At 38.6% G+C, this 21,428-nt stretch overlaps 1 protein-coding gene across 1 annotated transcript in view; it reads right to left on the bottom strand.

Moving 5' to 3' along the window:
- The window catches only part of LOC136871893 (uncharacterized), a 98,024-nt gene that overhangs the window by 29,259 nt on the left and 47,337 nt on the right, over positions 1 to 21,428 (bottom strand). The window contains exon 5 of the mRNA XM_067145571.2: positions 8,741 to 8,805. Coding sequence (XP_067001672.2) covers positions 8,741 to 8,805 — 65 coding nt within the window. The remainder of the gene's footprint in view (positions 1 to 8,740; positions 8,806 to 21,428) is intronic.

Raw genomic sequence — 21,428 nt, 5'->3', positions numbered from 1 at the left:
ATTAATTATGTCTGTGATGACTTATTTTATATTTCATTGCTTTGACAGGAGTTGGAATTATATGGTAAATAATGAAATTAGCATATTAAAATTGGACAAAAATACTTATTATTGACTCGTTAAAGGGAATACAATAACACCATTATTGGTAGGTGCCCTAGCTTTAGTCTCCAGCTCCATCACGACTTGAAGATGGCGTAACTTGGCTTCAGACTGTAAACAGTCTGGCAGTTTTTTAACTGACAAAGCCAAACTTTTATAAAAAGAGGTCTATTTCGTCATCCTTTTGCACATTGTTAATAGACTCCAGTAACTGCAGCCTTTCTTTACGCGACTGGTCGAAAAAGTTCTCAAAACTACTCTGCTCAGTTCTTGGCCGTTTTCTTTTGTTTTTACCGCTGCTCGGTGTTTCAAGAGACGGATCTTCGTTTGGTGCAGATTGCACGTCTTCTTGGAATGACCCTGCCATTTCTTCCATATCTTGGGTATCTGCAGCCTCAATGCTTCCAACAGTCGTCCTTTCCGACTCCACAAATTTTAAAAAATCGAGAAATGGAGCCAAATGCCACTTCCGCTTTGCCTGTGCCCCAATCCCGTTCCAGGCTTCTCCTCCTTGTTCTGCCTCTTCCAAGTATCTCGAATGGATCGCCACCTCTTCTTGCAGAATTCACCTATAAAGCAATAAATAATACTGCATACCGGTAACCTCTTTGCGTGCTTAATACTAATTTTCCGCAATTCTCATTTCATATCACGTGTGATTGCAATTCTTATTTATGAGCCTTTACTTGTATTACCTATTCGATTCTATTTTCCAGTTACATTAAATGTATTTGAATTAATAATAATAACAATAATAATAATAAAAATTAATAAAGCACCTATACTGTAATGTTATCCTCTTTTGCAGGTACATAGCACCAGGAGAAGCCTTCCATTCCCTGAAGTACGCTTTTAGAATTTCTCATAGTTACATAAGTTTAATAGTTAAAGAGGTTGTTTCTGCTATTTATACAAGACTGCTCAATTTCTTGATGCCGCCAGCAACAGAAAGTATTTGGAAGTCGAAGGCCACTGAATTTTGAGAAAGATGGCAATTTCCTAATTGTGTCGGAGCAAGTGACAGGAAACATATCCGGACTGTATGCCCTTCAAAGAGCGGGTCTCTGTTCTTCAATTACAAGAACCTTTTCTTCATTGTTCTTTTGGCAATCGTGGACGCGAATTACAAGTTCGTTGCAGTTGACGTCGGATCATATGGAAAAGAAGGTGATAGTGGAATATTTGCCAAGTCGAATATGGGCAAACAGTTGTATTCGAACAATGTTGACTTTCCACCAGAAGCAAATTTGCCAGGTTCTGAGAGGGTTCTGCCACATGTAATTGTTGGGGATGAAGCATTCAGGCTCCAAGAGAACATTCTGGAACCATTTAATAGGTCCCAGGCAAAGGAAGATTTTGAAAAGGCAATTTTCAATTACCGTCTATGCAGAGCTAGGCGTGTTTCTGAGAATGCTTTTGGTTTACTGTGTCAAGTTTTCAGATTGTTTTACTCCCCAATCAGAGTTAAACCTGAAACCTGTGACAAGTTAGTATTAGCTGCATGCTGCCTCCACAATTTAATTAAGGAAGATTGTCGATCACTTCTGACAGAAAAGAGTGAGACAGCTGTGAGGGACATGACACCTCTTAGTAGAAATGGAGAATTCGCCCAGGCAGAAGGATTCCAGGTTCGAGATTCTTTCATGGAATATTCTGTAGCAGAAGGCAAAGTTGAATGGCAAGAGAGAGCAATTCAAGGCATATAATTAGATCAGGGATTTGGTATGGACAGCTATATTTTGCACTATACAGTAAAACCTTTTCAAGACAAAAGCTTGTCCAAAGTGGAAACGTTTCACAGTCCCTGTGATTATAACAGTCTTTATTGCGTTATGAAATTTGAGTAAAGTGGAATCTGCATAACACGTGAGTGGAAAAGATTTTATTTACGGAGAATATTATTGTATAATGTGGAAAAAACTTTTGTGGCAATGAAATCACTTGAGTTCTGTGTTGTACTGTACGAGCAAATACTGGCCATGATGGCTACATTACGTTCAAACCATGATCATATACACGAACTTCGGTGCAAAAGTGACGTAAACCAATTTACCATTCATTGATTCTCACTCTTCAAAACTTTTTAAATTATCGTATACAGTTCATGGGTGTATTCATAACAAGAAAGAAAAACCAAGTGCGTGGATGTGTAGTGTTGTGAAATATTATTATTATTATTATTATTATTATTATTATTATTATTATTATTATTATTATTATTATTATTATTATTATTATTCATTCATTCATTCAACTTTGCTAATCGGCCAACTAGGGACCACGATAAGCCTCACCTTTACATTCTGGCATTTGTTCATCTTTATTATTATTATTATTATTATTATTATTATTATTATTATTGAAATCTGAGGATCACTTGCATACATCAGTCAAGATATTCGGGTGGCATTCAAGAATAGATACTGATATGTTGTTAATGTTTTCTTTAATAATTTTCCATTTTTTTCCAAATGCAATGCAGAAACAAATCTATCGGAAATCAAAATCGGTTCCTTGGAATTCCGCCTTCATCTGTATATATGTTTTGTATATAATGCACTTTTCCGCTTGTATAAACATGTTCCATTCCAATATTTTAAGCAGTTGTGAAATTATGTAAACACTGTCAAAATAATGAAAAATATCATGTTTACATAGAACAGGCAGTAAAGAAAATCAAAGAGGAATTTGGAAAAGGAATCACAATCCAAGGAGAGGAAATCAAAACCTTGAGATTTGCCGATAATATTGTTATTTTATCTGAGACTGCAGAAGATCTTGAGAAGCTGCCGAATGGTATGGACGAAGTCTTGGGTAAGGAGTACAAGATGAAAATAAATAAGTCCAAAACAAAAGTAATGGTGTGCAGTCGAAAGAAGGCAGGTGATGCAGGAAATATTAGATTAGGAAATGAAGTCTTAAAGGAAGTAGATGAATATTGTTACTTGGGGAGTAAAATAACTAATGATGGCAGATATAAGGAGGACATAAAATGCAGACTAGCACAAGCAAGGAAGAGCTTTCTTAAGAAAAGAAATTTGCTCGCTTCAAACATTAATATAGGAATTAGAAAGATGTTTTTGAAGACTTTCGTGTGGAGCGTGGCATTGTATGTAAGTGAAACATGGACGATAACTAGCTCAGAAAGAAAGAGAATAAAAGCTTTTGAAATGTGGTGTTACAGAAGAATGCTGAAGGTGAGGTGGATAGATCGAATCACGAATGAAGAGATACTGAATCGAATTGGTGAGAGGAGATCGATTTGGCTAAATTTGACGAGAAGAAGAGATAGAATGATAGGACACATCTTAAGACACCCAGGACTTGTGCAGTTGGTTTTTGAAGGAAGTGTAGGTGGTAAGAACGGTAGGGGTAGACTAAGGTATGAATATGACAAGCAGATTAGAGCAGATGTAGGATGCAGTAGTTACGTAGAAATGAAAAGTTGAGCACAGGATAGGATGGCATGGAAAGCTGCATCAAACCAGTCTATGGACTGATGACTCAAACAACAACAACAGTATATTCATATCAATTGGTATTCACAAAGCAATGTTTCCATTGTATGGTATGATTATCTGTAATTTTTATATTTATTATAAGCATATGAGTCATTAATTAAAATGAGATGTTAAAATAAATATAGTGTTTCTTGAAAAATATCCATTCAAGAGCAAATAATATACTAATTTCTGTTTCCCACTATTCATAAAATGTTATGTGACTTGAAAACTTTTGTAAATACATTGTGTAAACATTTTATAAAAATGAAACCTTGGGGCAGTTAAAAATAATCACTCACCTGTTTTATCATTGGAATTGGATGCTATTTCTTCCCAGATTTTGTCTCCGAGCACAATATTTTTATAGTCCTGATGCAAGCAGTCATATAGTTCCCGTGTTCCGGAAACAAACTCGATAAATCTTGCCTCTTCGTCTTTAGAAAAGCTCATCATGAGATAATACACGCACGCGTCCGCTGCACCCTACTGGTATACTCAGCACTGCCTGCGTCTACTGCATGCGATGGTTTCTAGGAGCTGCATGAAGTAAACCAGTCCTACAGCATTCCACTGTAGGAGTCAGGGAGGGGATGGATGCAGTAGCGGTCGGCAGCAGATGCATGCGATCGCTGCACATAGGAAACTGCACCTTAAATGGATAGAATGCTTGCCTTTGTTCCGGTGGCCCCAGTTCAATTCTTGGGATCAAGCCCTCGTACTCTGAATTCTCCTGACTTGGGGATTGGGTGTTTATGACATCTTTACCATTTGTTTCATCCTCACTACTGAGTCACCACCAAGCCTTTCCAGAGGTTATGCACTATTATAATAATAATTATTATTATCATCAAATTAAAATGTACAATTTTACAGTATTACCTGCAGTTGTACAAGTCATTCACTGGATTATTAGCTTCCTCGGTAGATTGGTGATGATGTCCCACCCATGATCATGGGTTCAATTCCAAACAACGAAAAGAGAACACTAACCCTAAATGATTGCATTTCATTTTAGTAAATCTATAAAAAGAAAATTATATTACTCCTATAACAGCAGCCCTGGTGTCTTCCTACAAGGATGCAGAAGTAGACAGGAGTGAAATACTTGCACTCTATTACCTAAATAATAATTCCCCACTGTCGGCAGCCCTGAAGATGGTTTTCCGTGGTTTCCCATTTTCACACCAGGCAAATGCCGGGGCTGTACCTTAATTAAGGCCACGGCCGTTTCCTTCCACTTCCTAGGCCTTTCCTATCCCATCGTCGCCATAAGACCTATCTGTGTCGGAGCGACGTAAAGCAAATAGCAAAAATAAATAATAATAATTATTATTTCGTATGGCAAAATAAGGATACATTGGAAATGTACATATTACAATAAGCTACACTGAAGAAAATGGAAATTGCAACACCCAAAAGGAGTGGTGCTACATCGCTGCAATTGAACACGCAGGACGAGTGTTCGGTTGTGATTTGATGATTACACTTTCAGGTCCCTCTGACCGCAAGTTTGGACAACAATCAATACAGGATGTGCCCACCACGAGCTGCAATACATTGATTAATTTGTCGAGGCATGGAGTCAATAAGGCCATGGATCGCTTCCTGAGGAATTGTGGCCCATACTTGCTGCACTGCATGGGTCAGTTGTTTCAGAGTTGTGGGTGGCTGAGGACGGTTGGCCAGTTGTCGACCCATCATGTCCCACACATGCTCAATAGGACTGAGGCCCGGGGATCTGGCGGGCCATTCTAAGGTTGTGATGTCATGGAGAGCTTCTCTGGAGATGCGTGGATGCGTGCAGTGTGAACCCGGGCATTGTCCTGCTGAAACATCCCATTAGCAATGTTCGCCATCATAGGGACAACCATTGGATTGAGTACCCTATCAACGTACTGTCAAGCAGTCATAGTGCCCTCAACAAGCACTAATTGGGATTTCACATTAAAGCCAATAGCTCCCCAGACCATAATGTTTGGTGTTGGCCCTGTGTGCCTCTCGACAATAAGATCTGGGCGGCCCCTCTCCCCGGTACGTCGGCGCACACGATTCCGCCGATCACTGCGGGCAAGACAGAAGCGCGATTCATCACTAAAGACGACCCTATGTCATTCGTTGACCCACGTCGATCTTTCTCGACACCAGGCCAGCATTACATGTCGCTGTTGTGAGGTCAATGGAACACCTTGTGCAGGGACACGGGCTCGTAAGCCAGCTGCATGAGGGTGATTATCAACTGTTTGTTGTGAAACGTGGGGTGCCACAGCTGCTCGAATTTGCGCTGCTGTTGCATGGGATTCCATCCGGGCCATCCGAATGATGCGGCGATCCTCTCTCACAGTTGTCTATCGCGCTGGGCCTGTGCCAGGTCTACGAGTGTGGGTACCTTCATTTGACCACTGATGCCATACAGGTTGTACCGTAGATGCCTGTCGGCCAACACGTGCAGCAACAGTCCTTAGCGATAATCCAGCCTCACACAGCCCAATTATCCGAGCCCTCTGAAATGGCGACAGTTGTTGATAGCGTGCTCTTCTCTGTCCTCGAGGCATGTTTGACAGGGAACACTTCACTGCACAGACTGCAAGTCAACCACGCTACACGCTACACCAGAGTCCGTATACTGGAGTTGATTCGTCTGCAACCAATCACGTGGGGACACCTGTAGCAATAATCCAATGGGTCTGAAACTTTGATCATTTACATACCTATATGGCATCGTTCCATATCTTGAAAATCAACACAAACGACCAATGCCTTCATGGTGTTGCAATTTCCATTTTCTTAAGTGTATATACAGTATTTACAGACCAGGTAAATTAAAATGTAATGTCCAGTGTATTCAGCCAATTCACAACTTCATCTGTGGCACTGTGTATCTTGAATAGTTCCCTCAAATCTTCTTCTTGGGCACTCCGTAACAACATGCTGGATGGTCTGGGGAACATTGTCACAATCGCAGTATGAGTTTTCAGCTTTTTCCTACCTGCGATACCAAATTTGCATCTTCCATGGTTTGTCCTAATTCTATTTAAAGATGTCCATGCCTTTCTAGGCAAATTGAAACGAGGCAGAGCTTTACATGGATCGTTAATTAAACCCGGCTGATCAGGGTTTGAAGAAGACCATTCTTCTTTCCAGGTCTGATCAGGATTAAAATGTGATTCAGCAAGCCTTTCTTCTAATTTTCACGATGGGTTCCTTGATTTCAATCTCACTGTTTTCTGAAATTTGCAGTCCTGACGTAAGGGTAATTGAGGGTTGCTGTGACATTTCACCAATTCTCTTACTAGAGCTGCTTTCCTTCATATATGAAGGGGATGGATGTTGGATAAAACAGGTAGCCTTGATCCTGTTTTATGGCTGATGCCTTTCTTGACGCTAATGTTAACCCTACGTAGAGGGATGTATTCACTGTAACGTGTTGTGTGGGGGAGACTGTCCTGTAGTGTGGTGTGGTATGTATATGAAGAAGTATGTACCATATTTACTTGTGTATAACACCCTCTTTTTTCATCTTATTTTCCACTATAAAAATGCAAAAATTTTACATAACACAGGTGAGGACGGCACAGTTTAAAAGCAGAAAAGGAAGATCTAGCACTTTAAATCAACACCCAAAATCATTATTTAAAACTATTAGCACATTTAAACAGTTTCATATCAGCCCCCTCTTGCAATAACATAACTAAACGGTGTGCCCTTTCCACAGATGCTTAGTGCTGCACGGTATTGCAATGCCTTAAGTCTTGCGACAAACCAATGAAATTTGATCACTTTGTCAGTATAATCTGACTTAGTCCATTTTAGTACATAAAGCATTCTGACTTACTTCTACTGGCATCATAATCATTTGCCACAATACTAAGATTTCATGCAATTTTACATGCTTTAAATTGCATCATTTTGTGATTTACATGTTGCTGTTCTCTCTTGCGTCTCTAACCCATTCCACAACTTTAATGATCACACTTTCATATTTTCCTTTCTTCACACGATGCAAGGAGTTAGATGTTTTCTTCACACCCAATAATTTGTCTCTATGGTTCTACCAATAACAAATCATACATGGCTGCACTTGCTGCCCTCACTCCACTTTCTGCAGCATATCCCAACAAAATCAACTTGAAGGATGTTGTAAAACTTGTTCTTGTGGTCATTTTCACTCCGGCTTTTGTACTGGAAGCTTCCTAATTCATATGGGGCGAGGAACTTGGAAGCTGAAAGGATACAGGAAAATCTAGAGTAGAAGAAGAGAGTAGCCAAGGCTAAGGCCAATGCATAGTTGGTGCTTGAGTGTGAGTTTCACTGTTAACTGAAATGTTGCACTTGCTGCCTGGTCACTTGAAAGATCTTTTCCATATTTTTTTATCCCTTCCTTTCTAATTTCTTCCCTGATAATAGTAAAAAATTAAGGGAAGAGGTACAGATGAGGAGGTGTTACAGGTGAGTAAATGCAGTATAAAGAGAAACAAAAACACCCAATCTCTGAGACAGAGGGAGACATGGCTTAAGTCCCCAAGCCAGCTGGGAATTGAACCTGGGACCGTCAGAACCGAAAGCCACAAGACTGACCATTCTTTCTTTCTGTCCCTTTTTTTCCCTTTTCTTATAATATATGAAGCCATCTCTTTTCAGTTTCGACTCAGTTAATTTATGACTGTTAGTTTCTTCAGTCTGCCAAAGCTAATTTTGAGTAATAAATTTTTAAGCTGCCTGAAAAATAAAACATATGGTAACAGTATTACACTTGAAAAAGAAGCAAGTTAATTAAAATAGAATGATAGGTTCCTTTTTTCAAAGAAAATAATCAGATACTATCAAATTACACTCAGTTCTATTTTAATTAAACTGTTTCTTTTTCAAGTACAATACTGTTACCATATGTTTTCTTTTTCAGGTAACTCATTTATCACTCAAAATTAGTTTTGGCAGACTGAAGAATCTAAGTTATAAAAATAAATAAAAAAGCTGACCATTCAGCCAAGGAGCCAGATTTTGGTACTTACTAAAAGTCCATAATATACTTTGCAGTGCATATAATTTCATAAAAATAATGTGCACATCGGGAACAAACCAGTATTTAACATCTATTCTTCTATTCTGATGGTATTAACCAACAAATGTTTACTTACTTGGGTAACTCGATGTCGTCATCATCATCAGTACGGATTTTCTTCATCTCCAGATCTTCAGGAGGCTACAAACAAGAAAGCAATTTAAAACATGTAATAAAGTTCTGCTATTAAGGTTTCATTAGTCAAAGACAAGGAATCTATGTATTCATCATAATAAATTATACAGTAGAAATGAACATTTCATACTAATTATTAATGCATTACACATTATATTTTGATGAATAGTTTGAAAGTTATTATGGTTTATTTTTTGCAATATGCTTTACGTCGCACCAACACAGATAGATCTTATGGCGACGATGGGACAGGAAAAAGCTAGGAGTGGGAAGGAAGCGGCCATGGCCTTAATTAAGGTACAGCCCCAGCATTTGCCTGGTGTGAAAATGGGAAACCACAGGAAAACCATCTTCAGGGCTGCCGACAGTGGGGTTCGAACCCACTATCTCCCGAATTCTGGATACTTGCTGCACTTAAGTGACTGCAGCTATCGAGTTCGGTTGTTATTATGTTAGGAAGTGCTTTACAAGTGCACAGCTTGGAGCCATTACTGTACGAGGCCTTTCAATATACAGCATTATGTTGGTTTGACATTAAGACCAAGTGAGTTTGCTGTGCTGTTAGGGGTGCACTGCTGTGAGCTTGTGTTCGGGTGACAGTGGGTTCGAACCTTAATTAAGACCATGGCTGCTTCCTTCTAACTTCTAGCCCTTTCCTATCCCATCAGCACCATAAGACCTATCTGTGTTGGTGTGACGTAAAGTCAACTGTGAAAACATAAATTTAAAAAACTGACATTAAGCAACATTCTTCAAACGACTATAAGAGTTGTTAGTTGTCAGCTGCCGTTTGCAGGAATTTTTATTTAACACCCTTTAGACTGCCTGCATGTCAATTCTGATGTTCCATTTGTAGTTGACATTTTGTTACTCAGACACTGTAAATACTTGTATATTTTTATATATGTGTCAGTTTACATTGTGTTCATTCTTAGTACCATAGCACTCGGTTCACAACTGTTATGTATTACCAGGACCTACTGAATTCCACGAGTCTAAAATCATACTGAAATTTTTAACCTACAACACAGAGCACTTCATTTGTACTTTTATTCCAGACTTTTTAGCATGTTAAGTGTACTTGTATTATTTATTGCTCACCTATGTCACATGTAATATTTCAATTTCATTTGCAACATTTTGAGCGCCATAGCCCTTGCCTAATTCAACCACACTTCATATTGTAAATTATATAGTCATAAGATCCTTATTGCTTCGTAACATGTTTTAGGATTTCGTTAAATACTGTGTATGTTTAATATGTCTGATGATGACCCCGATTAGGGCTGAAACTAGTCCCATGTAATGTAAATAACATTGTAAATACAACTTAGTATTGAATAGGTGGAAAACTTTCCTGTGTATAATTTATATGTTTCAGAGTGATCACAATCAAAGCAGTTTTGCGTGGGTGTTTTGAATGATTCATGCCGTTCGGACAAATAATGACTTTTGTAGAATATATACTGAATCAAATATCAAATTTCTGGTGCCGAGAAGAAGTGAACAAACAATTTTGAACATAGAAAACAAACTTGGTGCCAATAGTTGATGCCTGAATCAAGCATAACTGTATCCATACTGACTGTCACTATATTTTTTGTAGGTCAAAATAAAGAAAAATGCCTACACGATTAATCAGGCCGGTATACCATCCTAGCATGAGATCCATAATGATCTGAATCATCATCATCATCATTTATTTATTTATTTGGCGTATGATGAATAATGACAACCTATAAACTATTTACACAACCAGTGAAAGATGAGTACAAAGTAAATACAAATTATCATATCTATACAGTCAAAGAAAGCAATTTACAAAGTTTGAAAGTACAAGAAGAAAACACAATATATTTACATCGCTATCCACCTATCAACTCTGACAGTTCATAATATACACACTGAGTGCGAGTGACGTACATGTCACTAAATGTGAATGTCCAAACCCGCCACCCACTTCACTGCTTCGGGTGTTGCTGAGTTGAGGTCTTCCATGGTGCCAGTGAAAGCACGGAGTGGACATTACTGCACTACATGTTTCATTGTTTGTCGAACCTCCCCACAATCACAGTATGGAGAAACTGACCAGCCCCAGGTGTGTAAAGTAGATGCTGTTCTACCTACTCCACATCTCATGCGGTTTAGTCTACTCCAGGTGCAATGTGGCAGATCAAAGCCTGCCAGCTTTGTGGATGGGTTATTAATATCCACTATTGCCTGAGGTGGGGATAAAGACCACTCTGTTAACCATTTAGAGGTGGAGTTGAATTCGCTAGATGTTATCTCCACGGCTGTCTTCCAAGCAGGCTGGCGAGACTTCAGGCGTGTGTATTTCTGTCTGATATCATATCATCATTATCATCTACCATCTCTAGTTGCCCAGGTGTGGTGTACGAGCCCCCTCCATCTTTGTCTGTCCATGAACCACTGTTCTCTCATAATCTTCTCCCAATCCTGTCCCCTCTCCTTGACATATTTCTTCACCAGATTGGTCCATTTTCCTCTGGGTCTGCCCACTGGTCTTTTTCCTTTTAAATTTCTTTCACATACTCTCCTTGCAGTCCTACTTGCACTCATCCTTCTTACATGCCCAAACCACTTCAGTCTTGCTTTCTGCATCCTTTGTAGTAGGTAGTCTCCTATTCGAAACTCCTCTCAGACTTTTTCCTTCCTGAACTTGTCCTTCCTGGTCTTCTGCATCATGATGCATAGGAACTTCATTTCTGCAGCTTGAAGTTTTGATTTGTCTTGTCTCGCTAACATGATAGTTTCCAAGCTATATGCGAGGTTGGGTGTATAAGATTTATATAATGTCATCTTAGCTTTCAATGGTGCTTGTTTATCCCACAGCAGTTGTCTTACTTGGTGGTAAAATTGAGTTGCCTTGCTAATTCGACTGTCCACCTCATATTTTGCAAGGTTATCTTTTGATACTACAGTATACTACCCAAGTACTTAAACGTTGGAACACTGTCCAGTTTGGGGCCATTTATTCTGATTTGTGGTTTGTCATCTTCCCTCTGTAACTTCATCACTACCGTCTTAGCCTTGTTGATATTTAAATCATATCTCTTAAACTCTTGACTCCATTTCTGTAGCTTTTCCTCTACATCATTTTCGGTTTCATCCCAGATCACCACGTCGTCTGCGAAGATAAAAGCTTGCAAGTCCTGCTGCTCCTTCTTTTTCACTGCCTTTGTTGTGGCATCCATCACAGTGATAAACAGGAGGGGTGACAAAGCACTGCCTTGCTGTACTCCTCTCTTTGTTTCAAACCATTTGGACAGCTCACAACCCACTTGCACACAACGTCTGTTTTTTTCATACATCATCTTCACTTTTGCAATAAGACTGTCACAAACTCCAAGCTCTTTTAGGCAATCCCAGATACGCTCCCTTGGTATACTATCATAAGCCTTTTCAATGTCTAGGAATAGTAGAAAAAGTGGTTTCTCTTCTTCCCAGTGCTTTTCCATTAACATCCTGACAGCAAAGATAAGGTCTGTAGTTGTTCTTCTAGGCCTAAAACCATATTGTTCCTCTTCCAATAAAGGTTCTACAATTCCTCTTAATCTATTCTCTATGATTTCGTCCAGAAATTTTAGACCATGAGAGAGCAGAGTAATTCCACGGTAGTTGATGCACTTCCATCTAGTCCCCTTCTTGAAAAGAGGTACAGCTATACCATTCCTCCAGTCTTCTGGGATAGTGTTTTCCTGCCATACTGGGTTAAGGAGTCTATATAACCAGTGGACTGCTGTAGTTCCTGCTGCTCGCAACATATCTGCACTTAGCTCATCCACTCCAACTGTTTTTCCTTTCCTTATACTTTTCAGGAACTTTTCTATCTCCAGCCATGTAATTGGTGTTTCGATGCTTCTACTTTCCTTGTTGCTACTACAAGGTTCCTTACTGTCTGATAAGGTGCTTGCTACTCCATTTAAGAGCTTATCAAAAAAGGTCTTAAATTCACTCTTGAGTTCATCTTCTTATTGCACTAAGGTTCTGTTGTCCCCTTCTATTGCCTTTATGTCCGACTCATTGGCTGAATGGTCAGTGTACTGGCCTTCGGTCCAGAGGGTCCCGGGTTTGATTCCCAGCTGGGTCAGGGATTTTAACCTTAATTGGTTAATTCCAATGGCTCAGGGGCTGGGTGTATGTGGCGTATTCAACATTAGAAATCATCCTAGGTAGGGCCCTCATTTTCATCTTCACAGACATGCAGGTCGCCTAATAGGCCATCTGCTAGAAAAAGACCTGCACCAGGCCTCTCCGGAGGCCATACTCTATTATTTATTATTGCCTTTATATTCTATTTCTCACAACTTCTGTTCTTGACTACCCTGTATAAAAATTTCCTATTTCCTCTGCTGTCTAATTCCAATATATCCACAAACTCATTCCATGCTTTTTCCTTGGCTTCTATTATTACCCTCTTGACTAAAAGTTTCTTTGTTCTATAAAGTTCCTGTAGTCTATTAACTTCTTGGCTTATTTGGTCTTGGATAGCTTTTTGTTTTTCTTTATCTAGCATCCTTTTTGCTTGGTTTCTCGCTTTAAAGGCTGTTCTGACTATGTCATTCCACCAAGGTGTCTCTTTCTCCTTCTTGGTCGATCCTGTTTTCCCACAGAGTTCTTTAACTTCTCCCACAAATGTATCCTTAAAAATGTTCCACTCTTCCTCTAATGTTGTTGTTTCTCCCCGTGGTAGATTTCATCATATTTATTCTGATATTCTTCCTGGAATTGGGCGTGTTCTAATTTCCATTTCTTTATTTTTTGTTTCTTCTTGGTTTCCTTCTGAGTTACGTTAGCCATATGGTTTAAGTCCATGATCAGCAATTTATGGTCGCTGTCAATACTTTTGCTGGGAATAACCTTGACATCAATCAACCATTTCTCTCCCATCTTTGTTTGTGATAACATAATCGATCAAAGTTTTATGTTTGACGTCCCAGCTATACCTTGTTATTTTATGCTAGTGGTTTTACGTCGCACCGACACAATAGGTCTTATGGCGGCGACGATGGGATAGGAAAGGTCTAGGAGTTGGAAGTAAGCAGCCGTGGCCTTAATTAAGGTACAGCCCCAGCATTTGCCTGGTGTGAAAATGGGAAACCATGGAAAACCATCTTCCGGGCTGCCGACAGTGGGATTCGAACCCACTGTCTCCTGGATGCAAGCTCACAGCCACGCGCCTCTAACCGCACGGCCAACTCACCCGGTGTTATTTTATGACTATCCCGTTTTTTTTGAAGTGGGTGTTCTTCAAGATAATGCCATTCCTTCTAAAAAGATCAATCAGTTGATCACCTTCTGTATTTCAGTTTCCAAAACCGTGTGGCCCAACGATATCCTCATAGTCTTGTCTGTTTAGATATTAGATATTTAGATATTAGATATTAGATATTTATTCTTCCACCATCAAGTACAGAAAATGTACACTAGGTATTGTCAGTATTAATAAAAATAATCTATATACAATATCTTAGTAACTATGCCTGAGTCATTAGAAAAATTATTTTAGCTACCTATATTAGGTCAGTTTTTGAAATACCACATTCTAGATACTCTTCTACACTATAAAATGCCTTTTTCCTTAAGAATTGTGACAGTACCCTGTTAAATGCACTATTGTCTAATGTTCGAATAGGTAGTGGAAGCTTATTGTACATCTTAAGCTGTTGATAACAGTGGCTGTTTGTGCTTTTACTAAGCCTGGAGTAAGGAGTATCCAGATCATTCTTGTATCTTGTGTCGTGCATGTGAACTGTAGATCTTTCTTTAAATTTGGAAAGATTCTTTTTCACATGCATAATATTTGTAAGAATATATAAACAGGGAACTGTCATAATTTTTAGGCTCACAAAGGAAGTTTTACAGGAGTCTCTAAATTCTAATCCAGCAATTAGATGGACTGCCTTTTTCTGCCATATAAATACATTATTTGATGTGGGACAATTTCCCCATAACCTGATCCCATACAGTATATGAGGGTGAAAGAAAGCATGATAGGATGCGAGTAGCATATCCCGACTGATGCAGGTTTTCAGTTTCCGCAACAGATACCACACCCTGGCTAATCTCTTACAGAGTTCTGATGTATGTATTTCCCATGTACGTCTTGTATCTACATGTAGGCCTAATAATTTAACAGAATTACGGCAGCCATTATTTACAGTGTGATCCAAGGTAAATATGATATTTTCTGTTTTAGTGACGTTAATAGTTAATTTATTGTGATGAAACCAGTTTTCAGCAATTTTAACAGATGTGTTGACTTGGTTTTGTAGTGTTGTGATATCAACATTACTGTTTACGAAAGTTGTATCATCAGCATATAGAACTGATGTGCAGGGAACATTACATGCTAGGTCATTGATATAGACCAAAAACAGGAAAGGTCCCAAAACAGACCCTTGTGGGACACCTGTTTTAACCGTTTCCATACCAGATTTTTTATCACTTATTACCACCATCTGTCTCCTTTGATGGAGATAGGATGCCATTAATTTCAGTTCATGACCCCTTACTCCATAATAACCAAGCTTGTGAATTAGGATTTCATGCGAGACACAATCAAAAGCTTTTGTCAGGTCAATTAATGTAGCACCTATGACTGTTTTATTCTCAAAATTATTTAATATGTCTTTGATGACACATTCAACTGCCTTTATCGTTGAACGACCCTTTCTAAATCCAAACTGTTTGTTGTAAAGCAAATTATTTTTGAAAAAGTACTCGTCGAGTTGTATAAATATACAGGATTCAATAATTTTGCTCAGAATGGGTACTATTGTTATAGGGCGGTAATTTGATGGGCACATTCTATCCCCCTTTTTAAAGATAGGTATCACTTTAGACATCTTTAAACACTCAGGAAAAACACATTGTCTAAGCATTAAATTTATTAAAAATGTCAATGGCATTAATATCATGTCAATAACTGCTTTGATTGTATTGTTAGAGAGACCATAAATGTCTTGGGTACTAGATGAATTCAAATTTGTGACAATACTTCTGACTGTTTGCAGATTTAATTCCACCCACCTAAAATCATTATTCAATACATTTGAGGGAAGATCAAAGTTATGCAACCAGTCTGAGAAATTATGTTTACTTGCATCCCCATCTGATGAAATGCTATTATCCTGATCACATGTACTTTCATGTGCATTGATAAAATACCTATTACACTGATCAGATTCTAGAGGAATCACATCTTTGTTATTTAAAGTATGACTAGCACTTCTTATGATAGACCATGCAGGTTTGCATTTATTGTTCGCACTTTGGATATACCTGTCATATGCTGCAAGTTTAGCCTCATGTATATAATTTCCTGTAGTTTTTTAATATTTCTTTATCCTTTAAATTATTATTTAATTTATACTTATTATAATAAGCTAACATAATCCTACGCATTTTACCCAAATTAGGCGTAAACCAGTTTTTAACTCTATTTCTTGGTTTAGAGCTGTTGGCCTTTATAGTTACAACTTTTTCAGGGAAGGCTGAATAAAAATATATCATTATCATGTTAATGAAATAAGAAAATGCAAGGTTGACATCATTCATGGCATAAAGGCTAGTCCAGTCTGTTCTTATTAATTTGTCTTGGAATTCATTAACCCCTTTAATTGATATGACACGTCTGATGCATTTTAATTCTTTTGATGACTCGATAACTCTTCTCTTACAGTTAACTTTAAATTCAACCCAAATACCACCATGGTCTGACAATACATCTTGTCCTAGAAATGAACATTTGTAAAATGATTTGTGTACATTGGTTACAACATTATCTAGGCATGCATTATTTCTTGTGGGTTCACCATGTGTACAATATAAGTCATGCGATCTTAACATATTAAGGAAGTTATGAGTATTTTGTGATACCTCTAAGATATTTACATTAAAGTCACCAGCTATAGCAATCTTTTGATCATATTTACAAGTTAAATAAGAAATCAACTTCTCTAACTGTGATATAAATAATTTTACGTTGGTGTTAGGAGCACGATACACAGATACTACAACAAAATCATATTCACACAATCTAATAGCTACTGATTCACATAGGTTATTAATGCAAAAGGAGGAAACATCTATTACTTCAAATTTAAGTGATTTCTTAACATATATTGCAGCTCCACCATGTGTTAGTGGGCAGTCTCTAGTAAAAATACTTCCTAATTCAAAATCATGAGGTATATATAGATTGGTCTCATCTCTAGTCAGCCAGTGCTCATTTACACACAAAACATCAGTAGGCATTTTATTGAGTATTACATCTAATTCATCCAGTTTATTTCTAATTGACTGTAAGTTAATGTGAAAAATAACTATGTTGCTCATGATTGTTTCTACTGGTTCATTGATTTTAGTAATCTGATGAGAACCTAACCTAGTCTGTCTACCTTGCACATTAATACTATTCTCCAATACAGTTTTAAAAGTACCTAACCTGTCTAGACTACCATAAGCATTAATATCATTCCTTGACTCTAACACAACAGACCAACCTACATCGGTCACTTTCTCTAGTTTTTTAGAGGAATAGGAAAAGTTTTACACTCGACATCTTTAATTGCATTAGCAAACTCTAATATACTATTTACAACATACCTTTTTCCCAACCTATTTAGGTGCAGACCATGCCAGGTATGAAATCTTCTTCCTAAATTACTTATATCTACATATTTTACATTCTTTGAGTAGAGTTTGCTTCTACTTGTACATTTAGGTCTCCAAAAATGATAACATTTTCTTCATCGATTACATCATCTAAGTCTTGAAGAATTTTTTCTTCATCGTCAGCACTGCATCCAGTCTGTGGGGTATACACTTGTACAATCATATAATTTGTTGACTCTAACTGTATAGATAATTTTATGATCCTGTCATTATTGTAGAAAACTTCTGACACGGTATCCATATCTTTTGTCAGTAAAAATCCCACACCATTTTTGGCCTCCTTTTCCAGACCACACCAATATAATTTTCAGCCACCTGTGAGAACCTTACTACCTGCCTTTCTCCATTTCGTTTTGCTCATACCCAATATAGATATGTTTCTTTTTTCCATCATATCTACGAGTTCTTCTATCTTACCAGTCAGGGTCAATATACGGTAGAGCCTCGATAATTCGAAATTGGTTCATTCAAAACCCCGCCTAATTCGAATAAGCTCTCATTCCTGGAAACATGATGTACGGTTTTGCACGTTACTTAAATTGTTTAATTCGAAACATGGATTATTCATAATTCAAATTACAATGTCGATCCCATTACCGAAATTCAGATTTTTAATTCAAAACTGCCTAAACATTTTAAAGAAATAGTATTTTAAAGAGTAATTTAAATTCAAAATTTATTCGTGTCATGATAGAACACGTCTTCCGGAACGTGCTGGGGTAGCTTTCTGTACTTTCACTCCCTTCGGCGTGTCTACAGTATGCTTCATATTTGCTAAGTACGTATAAAATCACAATACTTTTGTATTCAGCGTTTTAAGGAATGCCACAATATCACATAGCAGGCAGTGTTGCGGAGAAGCAGAATCCGCAAACATTGGCGATGCTGATAGTTGGTGAAGAAGAGTGGCTTATATAATCAATTCGTACGCACCAAACGATATTGTCACTGCCAATGAAACTGCATTGTTTTTTTTAATGCTAAGCCCAAATGGACTTATGGTTCTAAAGGAGAGAAGTGCCAGCCGCTTAATCATACAAAGATGGGGGGGGGGGGGGTGTCATTGTACTGTGTTGCAATGCACACGGAAGTGAGAGACTTCCTCCCCTTGTCATAAGAAAGTTAAATAGTTTTCTTTCCATGGTATTCGAAAGGTTTAAACTGTGAATGAAGGTTAATTGCATGCAGTAATGCGTCTTAGAATATTTTGTGACGTGGCAAGGGTTGGCATTACTGAATAATGGGTTGGTGGTTAATTCAAAATCACGTAATTTGAAGTCCGAATTTCGCGCCCCAATGACGTCTTTTCTCTTCTTCTAACCCGTGTATCATCAGAGACATGTTAGCTATGATACCTGATAGATCTGGTCACATTAGGTAATAACTTCGATCCGAGCGATAAAAGACGCTAACCACTGGCTTGTTAGGCCTATCATGGATCTTTGCGTGAGCGTTTGGTTTTACACTAGATGGTCAGTGCCTGACAAGCATTTCCTCGTGTCAGTTAGATCTATGGTTTATATGCCAATACTAGGGAGGCTGACTGCAGGGGTTACCCACTGGGCGATGGAGTCCCCACATGATCTAATGTAATTGAACAGTTCATAGTTTGTCATCCATGTTTAATTTCCAAAAATATAACAGAAGAAAAATCTCCAATTCTTGCACATTCGGCCACAGGATATCATTCAGAAATGTTATCAGATCTGTCTTGTACATATTTGCTGACTTACTGGCAAATATGTTTAAATTAGATTAATTCAGGTGAACTCATAATAGATCTTAGCGAATCACCAGACAGGTGGAGGGAATATTTTGAACATCTTCTCAACGTAAAAGGAAATCTTCCTAGTGGTGTTGCAAACAGCCAGGCTCATGGGGAGGAGGAAAATGATGGTGAAATTACGCTTGAGGAAGTGGAAAGGATGGTAAATAAACTCCATTGTCATAAAGCAGCAGCAATAGATGAAATTAGACCTGAAATGGTGAAGTATAGTGGGAAGGCAGGGATGAAATGGCTTTACAGACTAATAAGATTAGCATTGAGTGTTGGTAAAGTACCTTCAGATTGATGGTGATGATGATGCTTGTTGTTTTAAGAGGCCTAACATCGAGGTCATCGGCCCCTAATGGTACAAAATGAGATGATATGAAATGACAAATTAAAAGCCCAAGAATATCCACTGACCAGAATTCAAAACGTGAGGATGAAGAATGAATGGATGGATGTATACGAATTTAAAACGATCAGTGGAACCGACCCACAGTGTCCCACATGCACAGAAGCTGCCGTTTAACAATAGTATTACTAACCAAGGGACTGCCTCTATAGCACAATACTGAAACGATGATGCTTGTAGTCGAAAGGAGTACAAAATCTAAGTCGTCGGCCCCTCATAATGGTACATATTGCTAGAAAAGTAGAACAGTGATATTTGTCATGTTGCGGTACTAATCAAGAGTAGCGTAGACTCACGGTATTACACACATTATGGTACTACTCACAGGTAGTGAAATTCGCACATGTAATACAGACCTGCGGTGTTTTGCACATTGCAGCGCCATTTACAGGCAACGCAAACCTATGGTGTTCATCACATAAGGATACTAACCACAGGGACTTGTACTATTCCGTGGTGTTCCTCATATAGTGGGTACTAATCATAGGCAAGCCAGACCATGGGTTCCGTCGTCCCATGGTGTCGCTCATATAGTGCTACTAATAACGGGTACCATAAAGGCCGCTGCTCTCTCGTTTGCTACTAATCATAAACCTATTTGGTACCAAACATAGTGGTACTACGCGCAAGTAAATACGACCCATGGTGTTCCCCGCGTGATGGTACTAATCAAATGTAGTTCCATGGTTCTAATATAATCATCCCTTGGTCGCCCCTTTTAGTTGCCTCTTACAACAGGCAGGGGATACCATGGGTGTATTCTTCGTCTGCGTCCCCCACCCACAGGGGGTTGTGTGTTTGGTCCGCAAAAGGTATTTTATTTCCCTAAAGTCCGCCGGCAAGCCGGTTAGGACCCCCTATCCGCCACCTGGGACGCGCCACATGGGAGTATCACCTTTCCCCCTGCTACGCCAGCGTAGCAGGTTCGTGGTCTTCACATCGGATGAAAGCAGTAATTGCACCTGTCTATAAGCAATGGAACAGGAAGGATTGCAACAACTATCGAGGTATCTCATTGATTAGTATACCTGGCAAAGTATTCACTGGCATCTTGGAAGGGAGCGTGCGATCAGTAGTTGAGAGGAAGTTGGATGAAAACCAGTGTGGTTTCAGACCACAGACGGGCTGTCAGGATCAGATTTTCAGTATGCGCCAGGTTATTGAAAAATGCTACGAGAAGAATAGGCAGTTGTGTTTATGTTTCGTAGATCTAGAGAAGGCATATGACAGGGTACCACGGGAAAAGATGTTCGCCATACTGGGGGACTATGGAATTAAAGGCAGATTATTAAAATCAATCAAAGGCATTTATGTTGACAATTGGGCTTCAGTGAGAATTGATGGTAGAATGAGTTCTTGGTTCAGAGTACTTACAGGAGTTAGACAAGGTTGTAATCTTTCACCTTTGCTGTTCATAGTTTACATGGATCATCTGCTGAAAGGTATAAAATGGCAGGGAGGGATTCAGTTAGGTAGAAATGTAGTAAGCAGTCTGGCCTATGCTGACGACTTGGTCTTAATGGCAGATTGTGCCGAAAGCCTGCAGTCTAATATCTTGGAACTTGAAAATAGGTGCAATGAGTATGGTATGAAAATTAGCCTTTCGAAGACTAAATTGATGTCAGTAGGTAAGAAATTCAACAGAATTGAATGTAAGATTGGTGATACAAAGCTAGAACAGGTCGATAATTTCAAGTATTTAGGTTGTGTGTTCTCCCAGGATGGTAATATAGTAAGTGAGATTGAATC

This window comes from Anabrus simplex, chromosome 4, assembly GCF_040414725.1.
Source record: "Anabrus simplex isolate iqAnaSimp1 chromosome 4, ASM4041472v1, whole genome shotgun sequence".
In the NCBI taxonomy this organism is placed as follows: Eukaryota; Metazoa; Arthropoda; class Insecta; order Orthoptera; family Tettigoniidae; genus Anabrus; species Anabrus simplex.
Note: the sequence above shows the minus strand (reverse complement) of the source record. Positions and strands in the feature narration are given on the sequence as shown.